Consider the following 22,083-nt stretch of genomic DNA (forward strand, 5'->3'; position numbering starts at 1 on the left):
GATGTATACAGAGAAGAGAGACTGCCAGAAGTCCGGACAACAGGCCCTCCGATTTGACACACTGAACTCTATCAGAGAAGTAGTTGGTTTAAACAGGCGAGGCAATCATTTGAGAAACCAAGGCTGTGGAGTCTACCAGTAAGAATGTGGTGATTGACAGAGTTGAATGCCTTGGCCAGGTCAATGAACACGGCTGCACAGTAATGTCTCTTATCGATGTCGGTTATGATGTCGTTTAGGACCTTGAGCACAACTGAGGTGCACCCATGACCAGCTCTGAAACCAGATTGCATAGCGGAGAAGGTACGGTGGGATTCTAAATGGTCTGTAATCTGTTTGTTAACTTGGCTTTCAAAGACTTTAGAAAGACAGGGTAGGATAGATATAGGTCTGTAGCAGTTTAGGTCTAGTGTCACCCCCTTTCAAGAGGGGGATGACCACTGCTGCTTTCCAATCTTTGGGAATCTCAGACGATACGAAAGAGAGGTTGAATAGGCTAGTAATAGGGGTTGCAACAATTTTGGAAGATCATTTTAGAAAGAGAGGGTCCAGATTGTCTAGCCCGGCTGATTTGTTGGGGTCCAGATTTTGAAGCTCTTTCAGAACATCAGCTATCTGGATTTGGGTAAAGGAGAAATGGTGGGGGCTTTGGCGGGTTGCTGTGGAGGGTGCTGGGCAGTTGACCGGTAGGGGCAGCAATGTGGAAAGCATGGCCAGCCGTAGAGAAATGGTTATTGAAATTCTCAATTATAGTGGATTTATCAGTGGTGACAGTGTTTCCGAGCCTCGGGGCAATGGGCAGCTGGGAGGAGGTGCTCTTATTCTCTATGGACTTTAGTGTTCCAGAACTTTTTTGAGTTAGTACTACAGGATGCAAATATCTGTTTGAAAAAGCCAGCCTTAGCTTTCCTAACTGCCTGTGTATATTTGTTCCTAACTTCACTGAAAAGTTGCATAACACGGGGGCTATTTGATGCTAATTCAAAACACCACAGGATGTTTTTGTGCTGGTCAAGGGCAGACAGGTCTGGAGTAAACCAAGGACGATATCTATTCCTAGTTAATTTTTTTTGAATGGGGCATGCTTATTTAAGATGGTGAGGAAGGCACTTTTAAAGAATAGGCAGGCACCATCTACTGACGGGATGAGGTCAATATCATTCCAGGATACCCCGGCCAGGTCAATTAGAAAGGCCTGCTCGCAGAAGTGTTTTAGGGAGCGTTTGACAGTGATGAGGGGTGGTCGTTTGGTCGCAGACCCCCTACGGATGCAGGCCATGAGGCAGTGATCGCTGAGATCTTGATTGAAAACAGCAGAGGTGTATTTGGAGGGCGAGTTAGTTAGGATGACATATTTGAGGGTGCCCGTGTTTATGGATTTGGAGTTGTACCTGGTAGGTTCATTGATAATTTGTGTGAGATTGAGGACATCAAGCTTGGATTGTAGGATGGCCGGGGTGTTAACCATGTCCCAATTTAGGTCACCTAGTAGCACAAGCTCAGAAGATAGATGGGGGGCAATCAATTCACATATGGTATCGAGGGCACAGCTGGGGACAGAGGAAGGTATAAAGCAAGCGGCAACAGTGAGAGACTTGTTTCTGGAAAGGTGAATTTCTAGAAGTAGAAGCTCGAATTGTTTGGGTACAGACTGGGATAGTGGACAAAACTCTGCATGCTATCTTTGCAGTAGATTGCAACACCGCCCCCTTTGGCAGTTCTATCTTGGTGGAAAGGGTACGGCTAAATGCTATACGAACTGGCTGTCTAGCATGTTCGGAACAAAGAGTAAAAGGAGCAGGTTTCTGGGCATGATAGCATAGATTCAAGGCATAGTGTACAGACAAAGGTAAGATAGGATGTGAGTGCATTTGAGGTAAACCTAGGCATTGAGTAATGATGAGAGAGATATCAGGTGATGTCATCGCACATGTCGGAGGTGTAATATCATGGTTGGTTAAGGCATATTGAGCAGGTCTCCCGACCACATGCAGTGGTCACTTTCTGTGCTTTTAGGGCCCATAATGCAATTCTTCCAAAAGTGGGCGTGGCTTCACACTTTCAGATTTGAAGAAAATGGTGGAAAATATGCAGCCGACGAAGTCCGAAAGCGGATACAAATTCATTGCTTTAACTAATTATGCTGAGCAATGTAAAAAAGTAATTACTTTTCAAATAAGTTATGTTACACGTTATGTTGGCTGACAATTTGTTAGCTACGCTATCCTTACGAACCATATAGCATTGCAGCAGTAGGTACTGGTAAGTTAGCTAGATGCCTAATGTTATTTGGCTACTAATACACCGAACTTGCCAGGCAGTATTATTAACTAACGAACTAACCAACGTTTATTGACTTGATTATTCACATCATTGTTAGCTAAGGGGTATAGTCATTGTTCATTCTGGCTATTTACTCCAATTTCGGAGCGCACACGCGCAGAATAACTAATGATTTTATGAATGCTCAACACCTGTTGAATATGGCCGGTGTCGGCAAAAAAAAAGCGTAATTAAATTGTTGCCAGAAGCACAGTTAGTAACCAACGCTCTAGATAACATGAAAACAGCCTAACCAGCTCTGCTAGGAAGAGTAAAAGGGTCAGTGAGGTGTTCTCTCATTCGTGTCTGGAAGTAGCTAGCCAAAGTTAGTCAGTTAGCTTTGGTGCTTGACTGCCATTGAACGCTCGGCTCAAACCTACTCCTCGACCAGAGCGTCCAGTGTGCACTCTGAATGCTCCGAATTTATGAACGGACAATCAGATAACTCTCTGGATTTACAAACACCCAGAGTGCACTCTGAATTTACGAACACAACTGAAATCGTAAAATGTTTAGCTAGTAATTTGTTATGCTAACAAGAGGTTGCATAGCAACAGCATCAAATTCCGGTAGACAGGCGAAGCTCTAGTATGCTCAACTTCTAGTACTCTCAACTGAAATGATACTGTTTGTTTACTGTATACTAAAATGAACTAGTAGTATACAGCATGTTATTATGGGGATTCGAACACAGCTCTAGTCTTACTCCTGGCTCTCAGCTGTTGCAGTGACATACTGCACAGTAGTCAAGTGATGGCATGGTGGTGACTACTGACTGGCTAAAGTGGATGGATAGACTGTCAGGGGCAGGTCCATAGAATATAATTACTCGACGGGATAAAGACCCATCGGACCAGGGCAATTTGACTCTACACTCAGGCCCACCCATCGTAGAACATGACCTGAATAGGAATGTCTGTTCAAGTAATTGTATTTCTATGGTAGGAATCCAATTGGCCAGTCTATCAGACCCAATTTCTGCATGCAGTGCTAAGCTGGGAGAGAGCAGCCAATGGATAGATGGACTAGAGGATTATTGCACTGCTGCCAAGGGCGTGATGCAGCGGTCAGGGTAAGGATTTTCATTAAGTGCCTTTTGCTCTAATGTGCTTTGCTCTCTCTCCTTTCAGACCCAGGGATGAGTACGGGGAGGTGTTCAAGGATTTATCACAGGGAGAGGTATTGAGGCCTACTCCCTGGTGTCGGGTTTCTCTTTTGACATTTTGAGGATAAACAATGGTCACTCACGATAGACACTGTCAAACGCATTAGGATAATGAAAAGGCTTGTCCAATCTGTAATCTCTGATTGTCACGATTTTTAACGTCAGTGATCCCCATTTATAATCGACATTGTCCTTATTACAATTCCATCCCCTGCAGTAGTGACATGGTGTCAGGCTTCCGGTTGGGTGCTTGTTCTCTCTGTGTGTTCAGAGGAGGAGGGGATGCCTAATTTGGCAGAACTCTCTTCTCTGTCCCTCCCTTCTCCGTCAGGCTTTGGCAGCTCTGACATTTTGCTCCACTTTCCTGCTACTCAGCAGAGAATGGGAGGAAGTGTGTGACCTGGAGTGGTCTGACCCTCAAGATCAAATTCCCATATTATACCACATTACGAGCTCAGTGGGTTCCTATAGAGATGCAGCGTGTTCAGACAGGATTGGCACATTGATCATGTATATTTAACATTTTGTTTGACTAGTATTTCCTCTATGCCTTGACTTCTGACCCAGACGGTAGCAACGCTGGAGAGAGTGCAGAGTTCAGTGCTGGATCCCCCGACGTAGCTGTGTTGGACCTGTTGCGAAATTCTGCTGCTGCACTGTCTCATCCCTCGTCAGGCCTCTGCAGTAGCCAAGGCAGTAGTATCAGAGGTCAGGTGACCCTGTTACTGTTAGAGGGGCATTAGGGCACTCTGTGTGTGCGCACCATAGAGATATGTAAGTGCTGGTTGTAAAACAGATTGCAGGGTGCTAAGAGGTCAGTGCTACACCAACACTCCTACAAGGTATAATCACTAGTATATAGGCCTAGAGCTGTCTTTAAAGTATGGAATGGCCATTTTTTAAAGTGAATGGAAAAAAGAATTCCCCTCTATTTAACAAACCACCAAGCCAACTCGCCTACGTTCCTTACATGATCTGAGATGATAAATTATCTCTAGTAAATTGGTAAGACTGGCTGTCAGATCAAAGTCATGTTCATTAGGACTCGCAACTGGAATGCTTTAAAACATTTAGCCAAGGAAAGCCAATTAGGCTTTTTTTCTTATTGAACACGTCCAGATAGTCCGTCCTTGTTCCAAAGTGTTTTCTGTTTATTCCATTTGGTGTCTAATGGATACCCAGGCCTAATATTTTCCAAACAAGTAATGGATTTTAAACTTCTCCGCGTGTCATCCTTGCAAACAGTGGTGTAGAAAGGCTTAATCATAATAATGGATCTTCTCTATTCCTCATGTTGCTAATTCCTATGCAGGGGAGACTCTGAAGTCACTCATGGACAGAGCTCCAGCTGTTTATGTGAGATCTGTTTTTTCCTTCATTATGTTTGAAGATCAATCTCCTTCATCATATCGTTCATTTTACGGAGTACTTCGCCACGTGTCTTTCTCTTCATGCCAATTGGAATGTTGCATGACTACTGATGTGCATGCTGGTGGAGTTTGCTAGCAGTTTTAGGCTGTATAATGTCGTTTTGGCTTGTCAATTTCCAAAAACAGCATTGTGGTAGACTTCATCATGATGCTCTTCTTAGTTCGTTGAAGAGTAGTTTGTACTTTTGTGATTGACAGATTCGTGCACTGCTATTGATAAAGCTTATAGTCAATCAATCAAATGTATTTATAAAGCCCTTTTTACATCAGCCAACGTCACAAAGTGCTATTCAGAAACCCAGCCTAAACCCTAAACGGCAAGCAATGCAGATGTAGAAGCACGGTGACTAGGAAAAACTCCCTAGAAAGGCATGAACCTAGGAAGAAACCTAGAGGGGAACCAAGCTCTGATGGGTGGCCAGTCCTCTTCTGGCTGTGCCGGGTTGGGATTGTAACAGTACATGGCCGAGATGTTTCAACCTTTCATAGATGACCAGCAAGGTCTAATAATAATCATAATCATCATCAGTGGTTGTAGAGCGTGCAACAGGTCAGCGACTCAGGAGTAAATGTCAGTTGGCTTTTCATAGCCCGAGCATTCAGAGGTCGAGACAGCAGGTGCGGTAGAAAGAGCTTGTCGAAAACAGCACTTCCAGGACCTGGTAGCAAGTCCGGTGAACAGTTCAGGGTTCCATAGCAACAGGCAGAATACTGGAGCAGCAGCACGGTGGACTGGGGACAGCAAGGAGTCATCAGGCCAGGTAGTCTTGAGGCATGGTCCCAGGGCTCAGGTTCTCTGGGAGGGAGAGCGAGAGAATTAGAGGTAGCATACTTAAATTCACACAGGACACCGGATAAGACAGGATAAATACTCCAGACATAAGACTGACTCTAGCCTCCCGACACACAAACTATTGCAGCATAAGTACTGGAGGCTGAGACAGGAGGGGTCGGGAGACACTGTGGCCCCTTCCGACGATACCCCTGGACAGGGCCAACCAGGCAGTATATAACCCCACCCACTTTGCACAGCCCCCATACCACAAGAGGGATATCTTCAAACCATCAAGTTACTACCCTGAGACGAGGCTGAGTATAGCCCATGAAGATCCCCTCCCACCTGGCACAAACCTGGGGGGGGGGCTAAACCCGGACAGGGAGATCATGTTAGTGACTCAACCCACTCAAGTGATGCACCCCTCCTAGGGACGGGATGGAAGAGCACCAGTAGCCAGAATCCTGGTGGAGAGAGGGGAGTCGGCCAGGCAGAGACAGCAAGGGTGGTTCGTTCCTCCAGTTCCTTTCAGTTCACCTTCACATCCCTGGGCCAGACTACACTCAATCATAGGACCTACTGAAGAGATGAGTTTTCAATAAAGACTCACATGGATAGGCAGACCATTTCATAAAAATGGAGCTCTATAGGAGAAAGCCCTGCCTCCAGCTGTTTGCTTAGAAATTTGAAGGACAATAAGGAGGCCTGCGTCTTGTGACCGTAGCGTAAGTGTTGGTATGTATGGCAGCACCAAATCGGAGAGATGGTTAGGAGCAAGTCCATGTAATGCTTTGTAGGTTCGCAGTAAAACCTTGAAATCAGTCCTAGCCTTTTTTTAAATTTAATTGAACCTTTATTTAACTAGGCAAGTCTGTTTTAAGAACATTCTTACTTGCAATAAAGGCCTACCAAAAGACAGAAGGCCTCCTTCGGGAACAGGGGCCTGGGATTTAAAAAATAAAAATAAATATAGGACAAAACACACATCACTCCAGGAGAGACACTACATAAAGAGACATGAAGTCAGTGTAGAAAGGCTAGCACTGGAGTAATATGATACAATTCTTTAGTCCTAGTCAAGATTCTAGCAGCCGTGTTTAGCACTAATTGAAGTTTATTTAGTGCTTTATCCGGGTATCCGGAAAGTAGAGCATTGCAGTAGTCTAATCTAGAAGTGACAAAAGCAACTTTTCTGCATAATTTTTGGACAAAGTTTCAGATTTTTGCAATGTTACAAAGATGGGGGGGGGGTAAAAGCTGTCCTTGAAATAGTCTTGATATGTTCGTCAAAAGAGAGCTCAGGGTCCAGAGTAACGCTGAAGTCCTTCAGTTTTATTTGAGACGACTGTACAACCATCAAGATTAATTGTTAGATCCAACAAGATCTTTGTTTCTTGGGACCTAGAACTAGCATCTCTGTTTTGTCCAAGTTTAAAAGTTTAAAAATATCCGCCGTCCACTTCCTTATGGCTGAAACACAGGCTTCCAGGGAGGGCAATTTTGGGGCTTCACCATGTTTCATAGAAATGTACAGCTGTGTATCATCCGCATAGCAGTGAAAGTTAACATTGTTTTCCGAATGACATCACCAGGAGGTAAAATATATAGTGAAAAAAATAGTGGTCCTAAAACAGTGCAATCTAGGATTGTTTGGTGCTCTTTGAGTTTGTGTTGAGGTCCATGGCCAGGTGTCAGCCATAAACGGTAGGTTAGAAGAGCCTGTCAGATCTGCAAACAACGAAGGGCTGGTTAAATGGCGATTTGGGACCGGCTGTTAGTGTTTGTCTTGGTCTGTCAACTCACACCTCCATTTTCACGTTGTCAAAAGTTGCGATGGCGAAGTACAGGTGTTGAATTGGAGCTGTTATGTGGGGAAACATTTGCTGCCTGCAGCGTTGCTTCAAAATAGGAAACGTACTACAAAAGTGCTTAGCCGTTTGCACCCTCCCCTATCCGAGACTAAAACTACATCCTCATTTCACCACAACCTTTACGCCTACACCCTTTATCCTTCCTTCTACTGTACTTTCAGGCTGTCGTCATTACAGTGTCTGCCAGAGTCTTAAGGGTAGCCCTGCTCCTAAGAAATTACTCATTGCTAAAAAGTGGGTTAGTACAGCTTCCTATTTCTGGCTTACAGGCTTCATTCTGAGCCAACATCTAGAGATGCAGTGATGAGAGAGGATGAGAAATGTTACAGGAGCTTCTTGGTGTAAAGATTGTCTGTGGCTGAATGAGTTGTCCTATACTGTATCGCTTGTGTGACATTGATTATTCTCTTTTCTTTCTCTCCCTCTCTCTCAGGAGACAAAGATGGCAGTAAGGTGACCACGGTGGTAGCGACCCCAGGCCAGGGCCCTGACCGGCCGCAGGAGGTCAGCTATACAGACACGAAGGTCATCGGCAACGGCTCGTTCGGCGTGGTCTACCAGGCTAAACTGTGTGACTCCGGGGAGCTAATAGCCATCAAGAAGGTTCTGCAGGACAAGAGGTTCAAGGTGAGGACCATTTCACTGCAGAGACGACTACATCGGAGAGTTTTAGAACTTCTTGTTGCACTGTGCGTTTTTGAGTAACGAAAGTTTAGTATGACGTCACTGAAACTAGATCCCTTACTGGAGACTCACATTTTAATAAGCAATTCTTAAGGAATAGTGTTGATTTTCTTCCCCCAAAAAGTGTTTTCTACACTACAGTTTAAGTCAGAGGTTTACATACACCTTAGCAAAATAGATGTAAACTCAGTTTTTCACAATTCCTGACATTTCATCCTAGTAAAAATCCCTGTCTTCGGTCAGTTAGGATCACCACTTTATTTTAAGAATGTGAAATGTCAGAATAATAGTAGTGATTTATTTCAGCTTTTATTTCCTTCATCACATTCCCAGTGGGTCAGAAGTTTACAAACACTCAATTAGTATTTGGTAGCATTGCCTTTAAATTGTTTAACTTGGGTCAAACGTTTTGGCTAGCCTTCCACAAGCATCCCACAATAAGTTGGGTGAATTTTGGCCCCTTCCTCCTGACAGAGCTGGTGTAACTGAGTCAGGTTTGTAGGCCTCTTTGCTCGCACATGCTTTTTCAGTTCTGCCCACAAATTCTTCCTTGCCCAGTTCTTCCTTGCTGAGCGGCCTTTCAGGTTATGTCGATTTAGAACTCATTTTACTGTGGATATAGATACTTTTGTACCTGTTTCCTCCAGCATCTTCACAAGCTCCTTTGCTGTTGTGGGATTGATTTGCACTTTTCGCACCACCTTACGTCCATCTCTAGGAGACAGAACGTGTCCTTCTTGAGCGGAATGACGGCTACGTGGGCCCATGGTGTTTATACTTGCATACTATTGTTTGTACAGATGAACGTGGTACCTTCAGGCATTTGGAAATTTATCCCAAGGTTGAACCAGACTTGTGGAGGTCTACAATTTTTTTTCTGAGGTCTTGGTAGATTTCTTGTGATTTTCCCATGATGCCAATGCAAAGACGCACTGAGTTTGAAGGTAGACATCGAAATACATCCACAGGTACACCTCCGATTGACTCAAAGGATGTCAATTAGCCTATCAGAGCATCTAAAGCCATGACATTTTCTGGAATTTTCCAAGCTGTTTAAAGGCACAGTCAACTTAGTGTATGTAAACTTCTGACCCGCTGGAATTGTGATACAGTGAAATAATCTGTCTGTAAACAGTTGTTGGAAAAATTACTTGCATCATGCACGAAGTAGATGTCCTAACCGACTTGACAAAACTATAGTTTGTTAACAAGAGATTGGTTGAAAAACAAGTTTTAATGACTCCAACTTAAGTGTATTTAAACTTCCGACTTCAACTGTATGTTTTACTTTTGTCTGTAGTTTATGTGAGCTCACATTAAATGGTCTCGCATGTCTACTGTCATTCGACTGAAAATACTTTAGGAGGTTAGTCAGGTCGCTTACCGCTATGAGACTGCTCTCTCGTGATCGTCTAGCACTGCCTGCCGTACCACACTGATGGGCGTTTGGTTCATCAGCTTGGCACTCGGCCTGAGCATGATGCCCTCGTCCCGAGTGATGCCATGTCTTGTGAGAACACGCCCCTTCCTGTTGGAGCTGAAATGGAGTCTTGTCCCTCCCTATTCCAGTTTTAGCTCAAGCATTGAGTTGTTCTTCATAACTCCTATTGTCGCACCCTAAAGGAAACTCAACCCATGGATTTCCTCAGTCATCATGAATGGACTGTAGCCTACATTATGACTGCCGTAACTGTGTTAAACAAGTGTTGCAATGGCTGCTCTGCGCCAGTGTTTGAAATAGCTTATAATGTGTGTCTGTGGGTAATTTTGCTCCCTGTTCAGATTTCACTGACATGATTTGACCCCCATTCAGTTATGGCTGTCACTGATCTATGGCGGATGTAGCTGGCCTAAATTAACCATGTGTGGGCTTGTAATTTAAAACAGTGACAGGGTGCCAAACTCAGTCTAGAAATGCTCAGATTCTTGTCTTGAATGTTTCACTACCTGTGTGATGGACACCCATGGTTATGTTTTAGCTGTTTCCCAAACCTCTCCTTGAGTACCCCTTGCCATTCCACTTGTTTGATCTAATCTAATACTAGCACACCTGATTTAACCAACCGGCTGACCAGTTGAACCAGGTGGGCTAGTACTGGATTAGATCTAGTAAGTGGTGCTGCTAGGCTGCGGGGTACTCAACGAGAGGTTTGGGAAACACTGAGGGCTTTGGGGGAGAAGTATGGATGCTCCATGTTATGTTGTCGCTCGCTCGCTCTCTCTCTCTGAACAGCCATTTTCCCTAACCGTGGATCTATCAGCCCCTATCAGATGAGCCTCAAAAGCTTTTTAAGACTAATTTAAGAGAGCGTGTCTAACTGGTTCAGAATCAGAGGAAAGTTTCGTCTGGGAGAGTGCAGCTTCTTTAGCCTTTTTGACTTGTCTAATACTCGCAGGTTGTCAGATTTTCTCAATGTCTCTTTCTCATCTCGTCACAGAACCGGGAGCTGCAGATCATGAGGAAACTGGACCACTGCAACATAGTGCGTTTACGCTACTTCTTCTATTCCAGTGGAGACAAGGTGGGTGGTTGCTGCTCATACGTCAGTCTGTCCGTCTGTCTCTGTGTGTTGTTGCAGGTAATGGAGACTCGCTATTTAACAAGTTTTTGTTTGACACTAGCTAGGCTAAATGTTGCTCCTGAACTTCTGTTTCTACCACTTACATTCTTTGACTTTCCATTGTGAAGATTTTCATATTAACTTAAGCTGTTTAGGTTTATACTCTTATATTGTTGGGATTAGGGCTAGCCCCATTTAGTTGTCTGAGTTTTTCTTTACTATTTTATACATTGTAGAATAATAGGGAAGACATCAAAACTATGACAACACATATGGAATCATGTAGTAACCAAAAGAGTGTTAAACAACTCAAAATATATTTTAGATTCGTCAAAGTAGCCACCCTTTGCCTTGATGTCAGCTTTACACACTCTTAGAAATCTCACAACCAGTTTCATGAGGTACTCACCTGGAATGCTTTTCCAACTGTCTTGAAAGAGTTCCCACATATGCTGAGCACTTGATGGATGCTTTTACTTCACTCGGTGTCCAACTCATCCCAAACCGTCTCAATTGAGTTGAGGTTGGGTGATTATGGAGCCCAGGTCATCTGATGCAAGCGCAAACTAGATGGGATGACGTATTGCTGCAGAATGCTGTGGTAACCATTCTGGTGAAGTGTGCCTGAAATTCTAAATAAATCAGTGTCACCAGCAAAGCACCATTACACCACCTCCTCCATGTTTCACGCTGGGAACCACCCATGTGGAGATCATCTGTTCACCTACTCTGCGTCTCACAAAGACCTGGCGGTTGGAACCAAACATCCAATTTGGACTCATCAGACCAAAGGACAGATTTCCACCGGTCTAATGTCCATTGCTTGTATTTCTTGGCCCATGCAAGACTCCCATTCTTATTGGTGTCCTTTAGTAATATTTTCTTTGCAGCAATTCAACCATTTAAGGCCTGGTTCACGCAGTCTCCTCTGAACAGTTGATGTTGAGATGTGTCTGTTACTTGAACTCTGAAGAATTTATTTGGGCTGTAATTTCTGAGGCTGGTAACTAATGAACTTATCCTCTGCAGCAGAGGTAATTCTTCCTGTGGTGGTCCTCATGAGACCCAGTTTCATCATAGCGCTTGATGGTTTTTGCCAGCGTATTGGTGTTGAGAACTTGGAATGTGGTGGAGGCAGCAGCGGAGTTAGATGAGAGAACAGCCCTTACCTTATTGTCTAAGAAAGGTGAGGAGAGAGGAAACCCCAACTTAATTGGGTCTATAATCAATAGCCTAACTGTTAAATATGCCTGGCTTTTAGAAATCATCAGTATATCTGCAGAAATAAGACAGGTCCTGCTTCAGTTGCCTGTTTGAGTGTTTAATAGGCTACTGATTCCGTGCTCATGTCAAGTAAACAATTTCACATTCGGCTGTTTTTAATCTTTGCGTTGCTGTAATAAAGGCTTTATACATTAGTTTTTTGTTAGAACATCCTCTCTGACATTATTTCAAATTTATTTAGTGTTTACACTGTTCCAAGTTGTCGGAGTAACTATTTATAATGCTCTTTTTTCTTGATCGTCTTATTATTATGATCATAAGTAATGTCATTATCATTGGTAGGTTTAGTATAGCAGCCTTGTATAATTACCACTGACATCCGGTTTAGTCTTAAGACTAACTTACTTAGGCCTGTATTTCAATACTTTTATAGGCTACTGTTTCAATCAGTCATTCATTCATGTCATCGCACAGCATACGAGTCTTCATGATTTGAAATGCAGTCAAGCATTTTAGTTTTAAAATGAAAATAAAGTGAGCCTTGATTTAATTAGCTTAAACAGACTGTTTTAGTCTTTGCTGTAATAAAGGCGTTACAAAAAAACGTTACAACAGACTCTGGTACGCTTATACATTATTTGCTGTTTACATTGTTCCAAACGGTCAGAAAAATAATATTGTAATCTATACAGCGTCTGTTTTGCACACATAATATGCCCGCAGCGCTTGCGCCTTACCTTTTTCTTGATCTCCAGTGCTTTCCCACAACTTGTCAAATTTATTTCACACATCGGACTATCCCTTTATCTCCTCAGCAACCAGTAAACATACCCCTTTTTCGAGTTTGTCATTTACATTTTAGTCATTTAGCAGACGCTCTTATCCAGAGCGACTTATAGTTAGTGCATTCATCCTTAAGATGGCTAGGTGGGACAACCACATATCACAGGCATAGAAAATACATTTGTCCTCAATAACATAGCTGTCAGTAGAGTAAGAGCTAGAAGGGGGGTTGGGGTCAAGTGCATAATTGTTTTTTTTGGTGGGGGGTGTCGAGGTGAGGAGGAGAATTTATTTAAGATATTTTTTAAGAGGTAGGGTTTCAGGTGCTTTCGGAAGATGGGCAGGGACTCTGCTGTCCTAGCTTCAGGGAGAAGCTAGTTCCACCATTGGGGTGCCAAGAGCTTGGACTGAGCTGAATGGGAGTTGCCTGAGGTGGCAGAACAGAGTGCTTGGGTTGGGGTGTCCTCTGCATCCATTTGGCTGTTACGGTGTTCAGAGTTTATGACCAATATATTGATGTGATTATGATATGCTATACATCAGCCCCCATTGTGCCCTATTCGGATTGGATTCGTTTTACTGTGGGAGGTCGGGTAATGTAATTATGTGCACGAGCACAAAACACCACATCTGTGATTTTTAGTCCCGTCCGAATCTACCCTGTCAGTAATTTTGACATGGCAGGAGAGTAACAATTCCATCCAGGATAACCTACTGTTTTTTTGGCGATAATACTAGTCCCGTGCGAATTGACATCCCTGTGTTTTGTTAGAAATGTCTGAGCTTGACAGGTGTTGTGCAAGAGAACTGATTGGATAAATTGTGCTAAGTGCTGTTCATAAGCTATATATGAATGGCCTATCAACTTTCACAGTGAATTATTTTGTTTATGTTTTGTGCGTATGAATAGAATATTTCCAAATGCATCAGTAAAAAATATTAAGCCTATTTAATGCAACCTTTGCTGTTAATAGATCGCAAGGCAGCATACAACTGATCTAAACATTTGGAAATTATAACTTTGTCATCCATAGCCTTTAGGATGTACTGCGGATCACTAAAATGTCCTAATGATGGTTTAGAAACTTGGGAACCAGGCTTGAGTTATCAGTGTGGCCCTATCACCTGGACATATTGGAAAAACTGTATCTTCACGCCTAGAATAAAAACCTCCAGGCTTCTGACATAACTGTCAATTTATAAAATAATAATAATTACCGGGCAGTTTTGAAAATAACTAATCCTGTCCGAATCGTCCTCTGGAATAACGTATATTCTGAAGTAATAATTACATAAACAACTTTCTCTAGTAATACTAGTCCCATACAAATAGGTCTCTGGTCAAGGGCATGCAATATGTACATGTGTCACATGAAGAGAGCAAGGGTTGAGGGAATAGGGAATGTTTTTCCTAAACAAATGAGGGATTTTGGTAACAACTTTACAGTCAGAAATTGCAGCTTCAGCAACACGGACAGCACGATAAACACTTTGATGTTCAGTGGTGTTCACTGCAGCAGGGAGGAGAGTAACTTGATTTTTTTTTGCGCAGCAAGTCTAAACCCGGCACAATTGAATCAAATGCCGGTCAGACTCCCTCTAGTCATTTGTGTGTCTTAATTATTTAATCAAACAGTGTGCTTAACCTCTCTGGGATCGTTCGGGACGCTAGCATCCCACCTCGCCAACAGCCAGTGAAATTGCAGGGCGCCAAATTCAAAAAAACAGAAATCTCATAATTAAAATTCCTCAACCATACAAGTATTTTACACCATTGTAAAGATATACTTCTCGTTAATCCAACCACAGTGTCCGATTTCAAAAATGCTTTTCGGCAAAAGCAGAACATATCTTTCAGCCATTTTCCAACCAGAGAGGTGTCACAAAAATCAGAAATATAGATAAAATTAATCACTAACCTTTGACGATCTTCATCAGAATGCACTCCCAGGACTCAATGTTAGACAATACATGTATGTTTTGTTCGATCAAGTTCATATTTATATCCAAAAACCTCAGTTTACATTGGCACCATGTTCAGAAATGCCTCCAAAATATCTGGAGAAATTGCAGAGAGCCACATGAAATACTCATCATAAACTTTGAAAGATACATGCTTTACATAGAATTAAAGATAAACTTGTTCTTAATGCAACCGCTGTGTCAGATTTCAAAAAAGCTTTACGGCAAAAGCACAATATTCAATAATCTGAGAACGGGTTCAGCCACAAAAGCAAGCCATACAGTTACCCGCCAAATTGTGGAGTCAACAAAAGTCATAAATGGCATTATAAATCTTCACTTACCTTTGCTGATCTTTGTCGGAATGCACTCCTAGGACTCCCACTTCCACAAGAAATGTTTGTTTTTTCCGATTACGTCCATATTTATGTCCCAATACACACGTTTAGTTCACTATTCCAAAGGCACAATGCGCGAGCGCAAAATCCAGACAAAGTCAAGAGTTCCATTACAGTTTGTCAAAACATGTCAAACAATGTTTACAATCAAAACTTAGGGTCTTTTTACAATAAATCTTGAATATTCCAACCGGACAATAGCGTATTCATTACAGAGGAAAAAGAAGGAACGGCGCGCGTGCGTGACTGCGCAGTAAACAACTGATTGGCCTCAGCCTAGTCCACTTGTTGAAACAGCTCTTATTTGACACCCTTCCACAATAGAGGCCTCAAACAACTTTCTAAAGACTGTTGACATCTGCTGGAAGCCTTGGGAAGTGCAATCTGGCCCCAAAGACACAGCATATTGGATAGGCAATCACTTAAATGAAACTACAAACCTCAGATTTCCCACTTCCTGGTTGGATTTGTCTCAGGTTTTCGCCTGCCATATGAGTTCTGTTATACGCACAGACATCATTCAAACAGTTTTAGAAACGTCAGACTGTTTTCTATCCAATACTACTAATACTATGCATATATTAGCATATGGGACAGAGTAGCAGACAGTTTACTCTGGGCACCTTATTCATCCAAGCTACTCAATACTGCCCCCATCACCAAGAAGTTAAAGCATCAGATGAGCTCAGTGAATATAGTTGATTTGTTTAAAACACATTTAAAAATGTTGACCAATCGATTGGAACAAACGACTCTTGGTCGACCAATATATTTATTTTTGTCAGGGACAGTCCTAGCTGGGATATATGTGAACAAGGGGACATTCGGGTTGGGGCATTAAAACCTGTTAAAAAGAAAGGCATGTGGTGCATTGATATTTTGGTCATTGTGGCTAGGCAGACTGACATTGTGGCCTATGGTGGTGTGCAGTGTAGGTCTGTTTGCATAGACAAAGTGACAGTCTGCCACTATGACCTGTGTCGTGTCTGGTTAATGTGACGTGATCCTGGCACAGTGTGGTGGGCATGCTGACACTGGGTGTCTGGCCTCTAGATGTGGGCCAGAGGAAACTGGAGCCTGCTATGTGACCAGACTAAAAGGATGCTGCTCTACCTTAAAAAGAGCCGGCTCATATTCTTCCTTGCCTTGCCCAGTGATTGGATTCATCTCCTTGACGCCTCTTGTGATTGGAGAAAACATTTTATACAGTTATCAGCGTATTATTTTGGGTGGGGACTAGGAGAGGAATCCACTTTACACTATTAAAATGTGGCCCATGACTGTATGCCCTTCAGCCCCAGTCAGACAGAACACCAGGACCTAGTGTCTGGAGGGCTGTACACTGATCTGCCTCCCTGCTTGCCCTAAACCCTCTGGCTGTGACTTCATAGACACATGAGACGGTCTGCTGTGGAAGGGGAGTCACTGTTGTTCCATAGAGAGGGTAGCCTCAACAGGATGGTGCTCATTAGGGCATGCAACAGATTAGTATAATTTTTTTAACTGGCTGGTTTGGTAACCAGTTCATAATAGCAATAAGGCACCTCTGTGTTTTGTGTCAATATATCACGGCTAAGGGCTCCGCATTGCATCGTGCCTACGAACAGCCCTTATACCACACCCCCTCTGGGCTTTATTGTTTAACTATACCATTCTGCAAAATACACAGATTTGCATCTTGTATACTGTATAATTTCCACCATCTAATGGTTAATCAGGGTCCTAAGTGGTCTGTTTGAAACAGATTTGCCTTTCCTCTTGATTGGTGAAGCATAGCTTTGCTTAATTTATAAGCATATACAAGGCTTCTAGTGAGACTCTGGGAAAACAAAATCTAATTTAAACATATGCAGCCATGGCACAAATTGGCACATAAACGACATACCCCATCTAAAAAAAATCTAAAAAATGTATGACATTTGCCATATTTTTTCCAGCCCAATATCATAACCTACCACATGATTTACAGATAACCTATGAGTTTATTTAGTGAATGCTGGCAAATACAGAAAATAGACAGGAGACCACACACTGTCACTTGGGGCAGAGCACTGAGCAGTCAAGCAGTCACTACCTGTTGCTGTCAAACCAATCCGCTATTTACATGGTCAGGAGGGAACAAGGGAAGTATCCAATCACCTGCCTTTTGTGTGAGCCGATGAGCCAATCAGAGGTGTAATTTAGGGGCTGCTGTTGCTGTAGTGAGGCAGGCAGGAGAGTGAGTCATCCTTTGTGTGGGGCTTATTTTAGAGCATTGCCCGATCAGGAAGTGTCTGTTTTGTGTGTGTCTCTTTCTCTCTGTGTGTGTGCGACTGTCTGTGTCTAGAGATTCCTGACGTTTAATCCTAGTAGTTCTACAAGCTTCCCACAATAAGTTGGGTGAATTTTGGCCCATTCCTCCTGACAGAGCTGGTGTAACGGAGTCAGGTTTGTAGGCCTCCTTGCTTGTACACACTTTTTCAGTTCTGCCCACACATTTTCTATAGGATTGAGGTCAGGGCTTTGTGATGGCTACTCCAATACCTTGACTGTGCTGTCCTTACGCCATTTTGTCACAATGCTTGGGGTTGTTGTCCATTTGGAAGACCCATTTGCGACCAAGCTTTAACTTCCTGACTGATGTCTTGAGATGTTGCTTCAATATATCCAAATAATATTCCTCCCTCATGATGCCATCTATTATGTGAGGTGCACCAGTTCCTCCTGCAGCAAAGCACCCCCACAACATGATGCTGCCACCCCCATGTTTCACGGTTGGGATGGTGTTCTTCGGCTTGCAAGCCTCCCCCCTTTTCCTCCAAACATAACGATGGTCATCCTGGCCAAACAGTTTTATTTTTGTTTCATCAAACCAGAGGGCATTTTCCAAAAAGTACTATCTTTGTCCCCATGTGCAGTTGCAAACCATAGTCTGGCTTCTTCCTTCTTCCTCAATATAGGATCATTTTACTGTGGATATAGATACATTTGTACCAGTTTCCTCCAGCATCTTCACAAGGTCCTTTGCTGTTGTTCTGGGATTGCTTTGCACTTTTTACACCAAAGTATGTTCATCTCTAGGAGACAGAACACGTCTCCTTCCTGAGCGGTATGACAGTTGCGTGGTCCCATGGTGTTTATACTTGGGTACTGTTGTTTGTACAGATGAACGTGGTACCTTCAGGCGTTTGAAAATTGCTCCCAAGGATGAACCAGACTTGTGGAGGTCTGCAATTCTTTTTCTGAGGTCTTGGCAGATTTTTTTTATTTTCCCATGATGTCAAACAAAGAGACTGAGTTTGATGGTAGGCCTTGAATTACATCCAGATGTACACCTTCGATTGACCCAAATTATGTCAATTAGCCTATCAGAAGCTCCTAAAACCATGACATAATTTTATGGAATTTTCCAAGCTGTTTAAAGGCACAGTCAACTTAGTGTATGTAAACTTCTGACCCACTGGAATTGTGATACAGTGAAATAATTTGTCTGTAAACAGTTACACATGACTTGTCATGCTCAAAGTAGATGTACGAACTGACATGCCAAAACTATAGTTTGTTAACAAGTCATTTGTGGAGTGGTTGAAAAACAAGTTTTAATTACTCCAACCTAAGTGTATGTATACTTCCGACTTCAACTGTATACAAAACATTTTAGAACACCTGCCCTTTCCATTTCATAGACTGACTGGGGGAATCCAGGTGAACGCTATGATCCCTTACTTGTTAAATCAACTTCAATCAGTGTCAATGAAGGAGAGGAGACCGGTTGAAGAAGGAGTTATGAGTGTAATTATGCCGTTCAGAGGGTGAATTGGCAAGACGAACGGGGTATGGTAGTTGACAGGCGCACCAGTTCGGGTCAAGAACTGCAACACTGCTGGGCTTTTCATGCTCAACAGTTTCCGATGTGTATAAAGAATGGTCCAACACCCAAAGGACATTAAGCCAACTTGACACAACTGTGGGAAGCATTGGCGTCAACATGTTCCACAGGGATGCTGGCTCGCTTTTGACACCTTGTAGAGTACATACCCAGACAAATTGAGGCTGTTCTGAGGGCAAAAGGGAGGACTGGGGGAGGGCACGCAACTCAATATTAGGACGCTGTTCTTAATGTATTATACACTGTGTAAATGTGATAATTATTTTCGTGGTTCATTGAAGACATCTGCAGCGACGGATTCATAGAGAAAGTGTGATATCCCATTGCCCTCACTAGAACAGTCATTTGTTCCTCTGTTGTCCTGCCAAGAAAAACAACCATCTGACTCCCTTGATGTTAAGTCTAGCTTGTGTCTCTCTGCCAGATCATATAGTAACTGTTTTTCTTCTTTTTTTCCTCTCTCTCACTGTCTGTCTGGCCTGCTTAGTTACTCAGCAAGGCCTGGGTTGTTTTCATTAGGCACACAATGGAAAATATGTTTTGCAACGGAATACGAAAATTAGCCTTTCTTTTTGGTCCAGGTAGCCCCTCCGCATTTCAGTCCATTTTCTTCCGTTTGGTGCCTAATGAACAAGAACCATGTTACATTGTGATCACGCCAAAGGAATTGATACATGCTTCTAACCTCCTCGGCCTGCTGTCCCTAGTCTGACTCATACTCTAAGTGTGTGTGTGTGTGTGTGTTTTTTGGTTACAGAAGGACGAGGTGTATCTCAACCTGGTTCTGGACTACGTTCCTGAGACTGTGTACAGAGTTGCTAGACACTACAGCCGAGCCAAGCAGACCCTCCCCATGGTCTATGTGAAGGTAAGACCCCCTCGAGTCTCGCTTCATCAAGAGACTGCTCTCTATGTTCATTTAGATCAGTGTTTCTCAACTGCATTTTTGTTGTAGCCCCGGACAAAAACACCCGATTCAACTCATCGAGGGCTTGATGATTAGTTGACAAGTTGAATCCGATGATCTTGACCTTTAATAAAATGTGTATTGTTTGAGGACTGGAGTTGAGAAACACTGCTTTAGGTGCAAAATGTGGTAGACCTCGGTCAAATGCAAACGTCAAATACTTGAGCTGCTCTTTAGTTTGCCCGGTATATGGCCTTCCAACTGGCGCAGCGGTCTAACGCACCACATCGCAGAGCGAGAGGCGTCACCACAGACCCGTGTTCGATCCCAGGCTTTGACGCGACCGGGAGACACAAGGGGTCGCACGATTGGCCCAGTGGGTTGGCTGGCCGGGATGTCCTTGTCCAATCGCGCACTAGCGACTCCTTGTGGCGGGCCTAGTGCATGCACGCTGACTTTGGTCGCCAGCTGTAGGGTGTTTCCTCTGACACATTGGTGCTTTTTTGGTCAAGTGTGCAGTGTGTCAAGAAGCAATACGGCTTGGCGGTGTCGTGTTTCGGAGGACGCATGGCTATCGACCTTTCCCTATCCCAAGTCCGTACAGGAGTTGCACCGATGGGACAAGACTGTAACCACCAATTGGGGAGAAAAAGGGGTCCAAATAGAAGTGTTTGCCCGGTACTGTAGAACCTCCAGAATAGTCCCACGCAGTGTGTGGTGGTGGGATGGTTGTGTCTGGCCAGGCAGACGGACTCCTTTGGGCATTTCCCTCCCGTCCTCCTCACCATGCTGTCCTGCGTCATCGTGCGGCGGCCAGTTGAGATGGCGTCAGCGGCCTTATTATAGCGCCCCCGCTGTCTCTGCCTTTCCAACTTGCCACTTAAGGAAGTGGAAGTAGTGGTATAAACAAAGGACTGGAGTCTGAGCCAGGGCCCGCTAGCTGGGGCTTTCTGGGGGATTTGAACACTGGCACACTTATTTTTAGCACATTGAATATGAGGGAGCAGGAATTGCCTCTACTCTACTCTATAGGCCTACCACTCATGTCACTATGTGTAGCTAGCTTAGCGCATGTACTAAGGTGTGTGTGTGTGTCCACATCTCTCTCTCTGCAGATGTACATGTACCAGCTCTTCCGGAGCTTGGCCTACATCCATTCCTTTGGGATCTGCCATCGGGACATCAAGCCCCAGAACCTGCTGCTGGACCCGGAGACAGCCGTGCTCAAGCTCTGTGACTTTGGCAGGTGGGCTGGAACATTTGAAATACAATGGAGCCATATTGATGGAGGAAGCAAGGATTTATTTGACAGCTAATAATGTTTTCAGACATAGACCCAACCTAGCCCAGCTCATAGAATATAATTACTAGAATGGACCAAGCCCCTCATGCTCACACAACAACAATTTGTTGTGGTCTGGGCCTGAGTTCTAGCTGTGTCTGAAAACGTTACTTGCTTTATTACCCTGCTTCCTCCATCCCTTTTTCCTTTGAGAGGAATTGAGGAAACTACTAATTGGTATACATAAAAGAAAAAGCAGTTTCAAGTCTCAAATCCTCCTTTTGACTCTCCTTACCCACCATCTTTCCTTCCTTCCTTCATTGGTTATCTTTGGCAGTGCGAAGCAGCTGGTCCGTGGTGAGCCCAATGTGTCCTACATCTGCTCACGGTACTACAGAGCCCCAGAGCTCATCTTTGGGGCCACTGACTACACCTCCAGCATAGGTACGCTTCTACTACTAACACCTTACACTGACTACACCTCCCACTACTAACACCTCACACTGACTACACCTCACACTGACTACACCTCACACTGACTACACCTCACACTGACTACACCTCACACTGACTACACCTCACACTGACTACACCTCACACTGACTACACCTCACACTACTAACACCTTACACGGACTACACCTCCCACTACTAACACCTTACACGGACTACACCTCCCACTACTAACACCTTACACGGACTACACCTCCCACTACTAACACCTTACATGGACTACACCTCCCACTACTAACACCTTACACGGACTACACCTTACACGGACTACACCTCCCACTACTAACACCTTACACGGACTACACCTCCCACTACTAACACCTTACACGGACTACACCT

At 43.7% G+C, this 22,083-nt stretch overlaps 1 protein-coding gene across 4 annotated transcripts in view; it reads left to right on the top strand.

Moving 5' to 3' along the window:
* The window catches only part of LOC135542489 (glycogen synthase kinase-3 beta-like), a 51,229-nt gene that overhangs the window by 17,599 nt on the left and 11,547 nt on the right, over window positions 1-22,083 (top strand). For all 4 annotated transcript variants that reach the window (XM_064969482.1, XM_064969484.1, XM_064969483.1 and 1 more), the window contains exons 2-6: window positions 7,997-8,190; window positions 10,686-10,769; window positions 19,801-19,911; window positions 21,066-21,196; window positions 21,570-21,676. In XM_064969482.1, coding sequence (XP_064825554.1) covers window positions 7,997-8,190; window positions 10,686-10,769; window positions 19,801-19,911; window positions 21,066-21,196; window positions 21,570-21,676 — 627 coding nt within the window. The remainder of the gene's footprint in view (window positions 1-7,996; window positions 8,191-10,685; window positions 10,770-19,800; window positions 19,912-21,065; window positions 21,197-21,569; window positions 21,677-22,083) is intronic.

Source organism: Oncorhynchus masou, chromosome 6, assembly GCF_036934945.1.
Source record: "Oncorhynchus masou masou isolate Uvic2021 chromosome 6, UVic_Omas_1.1, whole genome shotgun sequence".
Taxonomy (NCBI): Eukaryota; Metazoa; Chordata; class Actinopteri; order Salmoniformes; family Salmonidae; genus Oncorhynchus; species Oncorhynchus masou.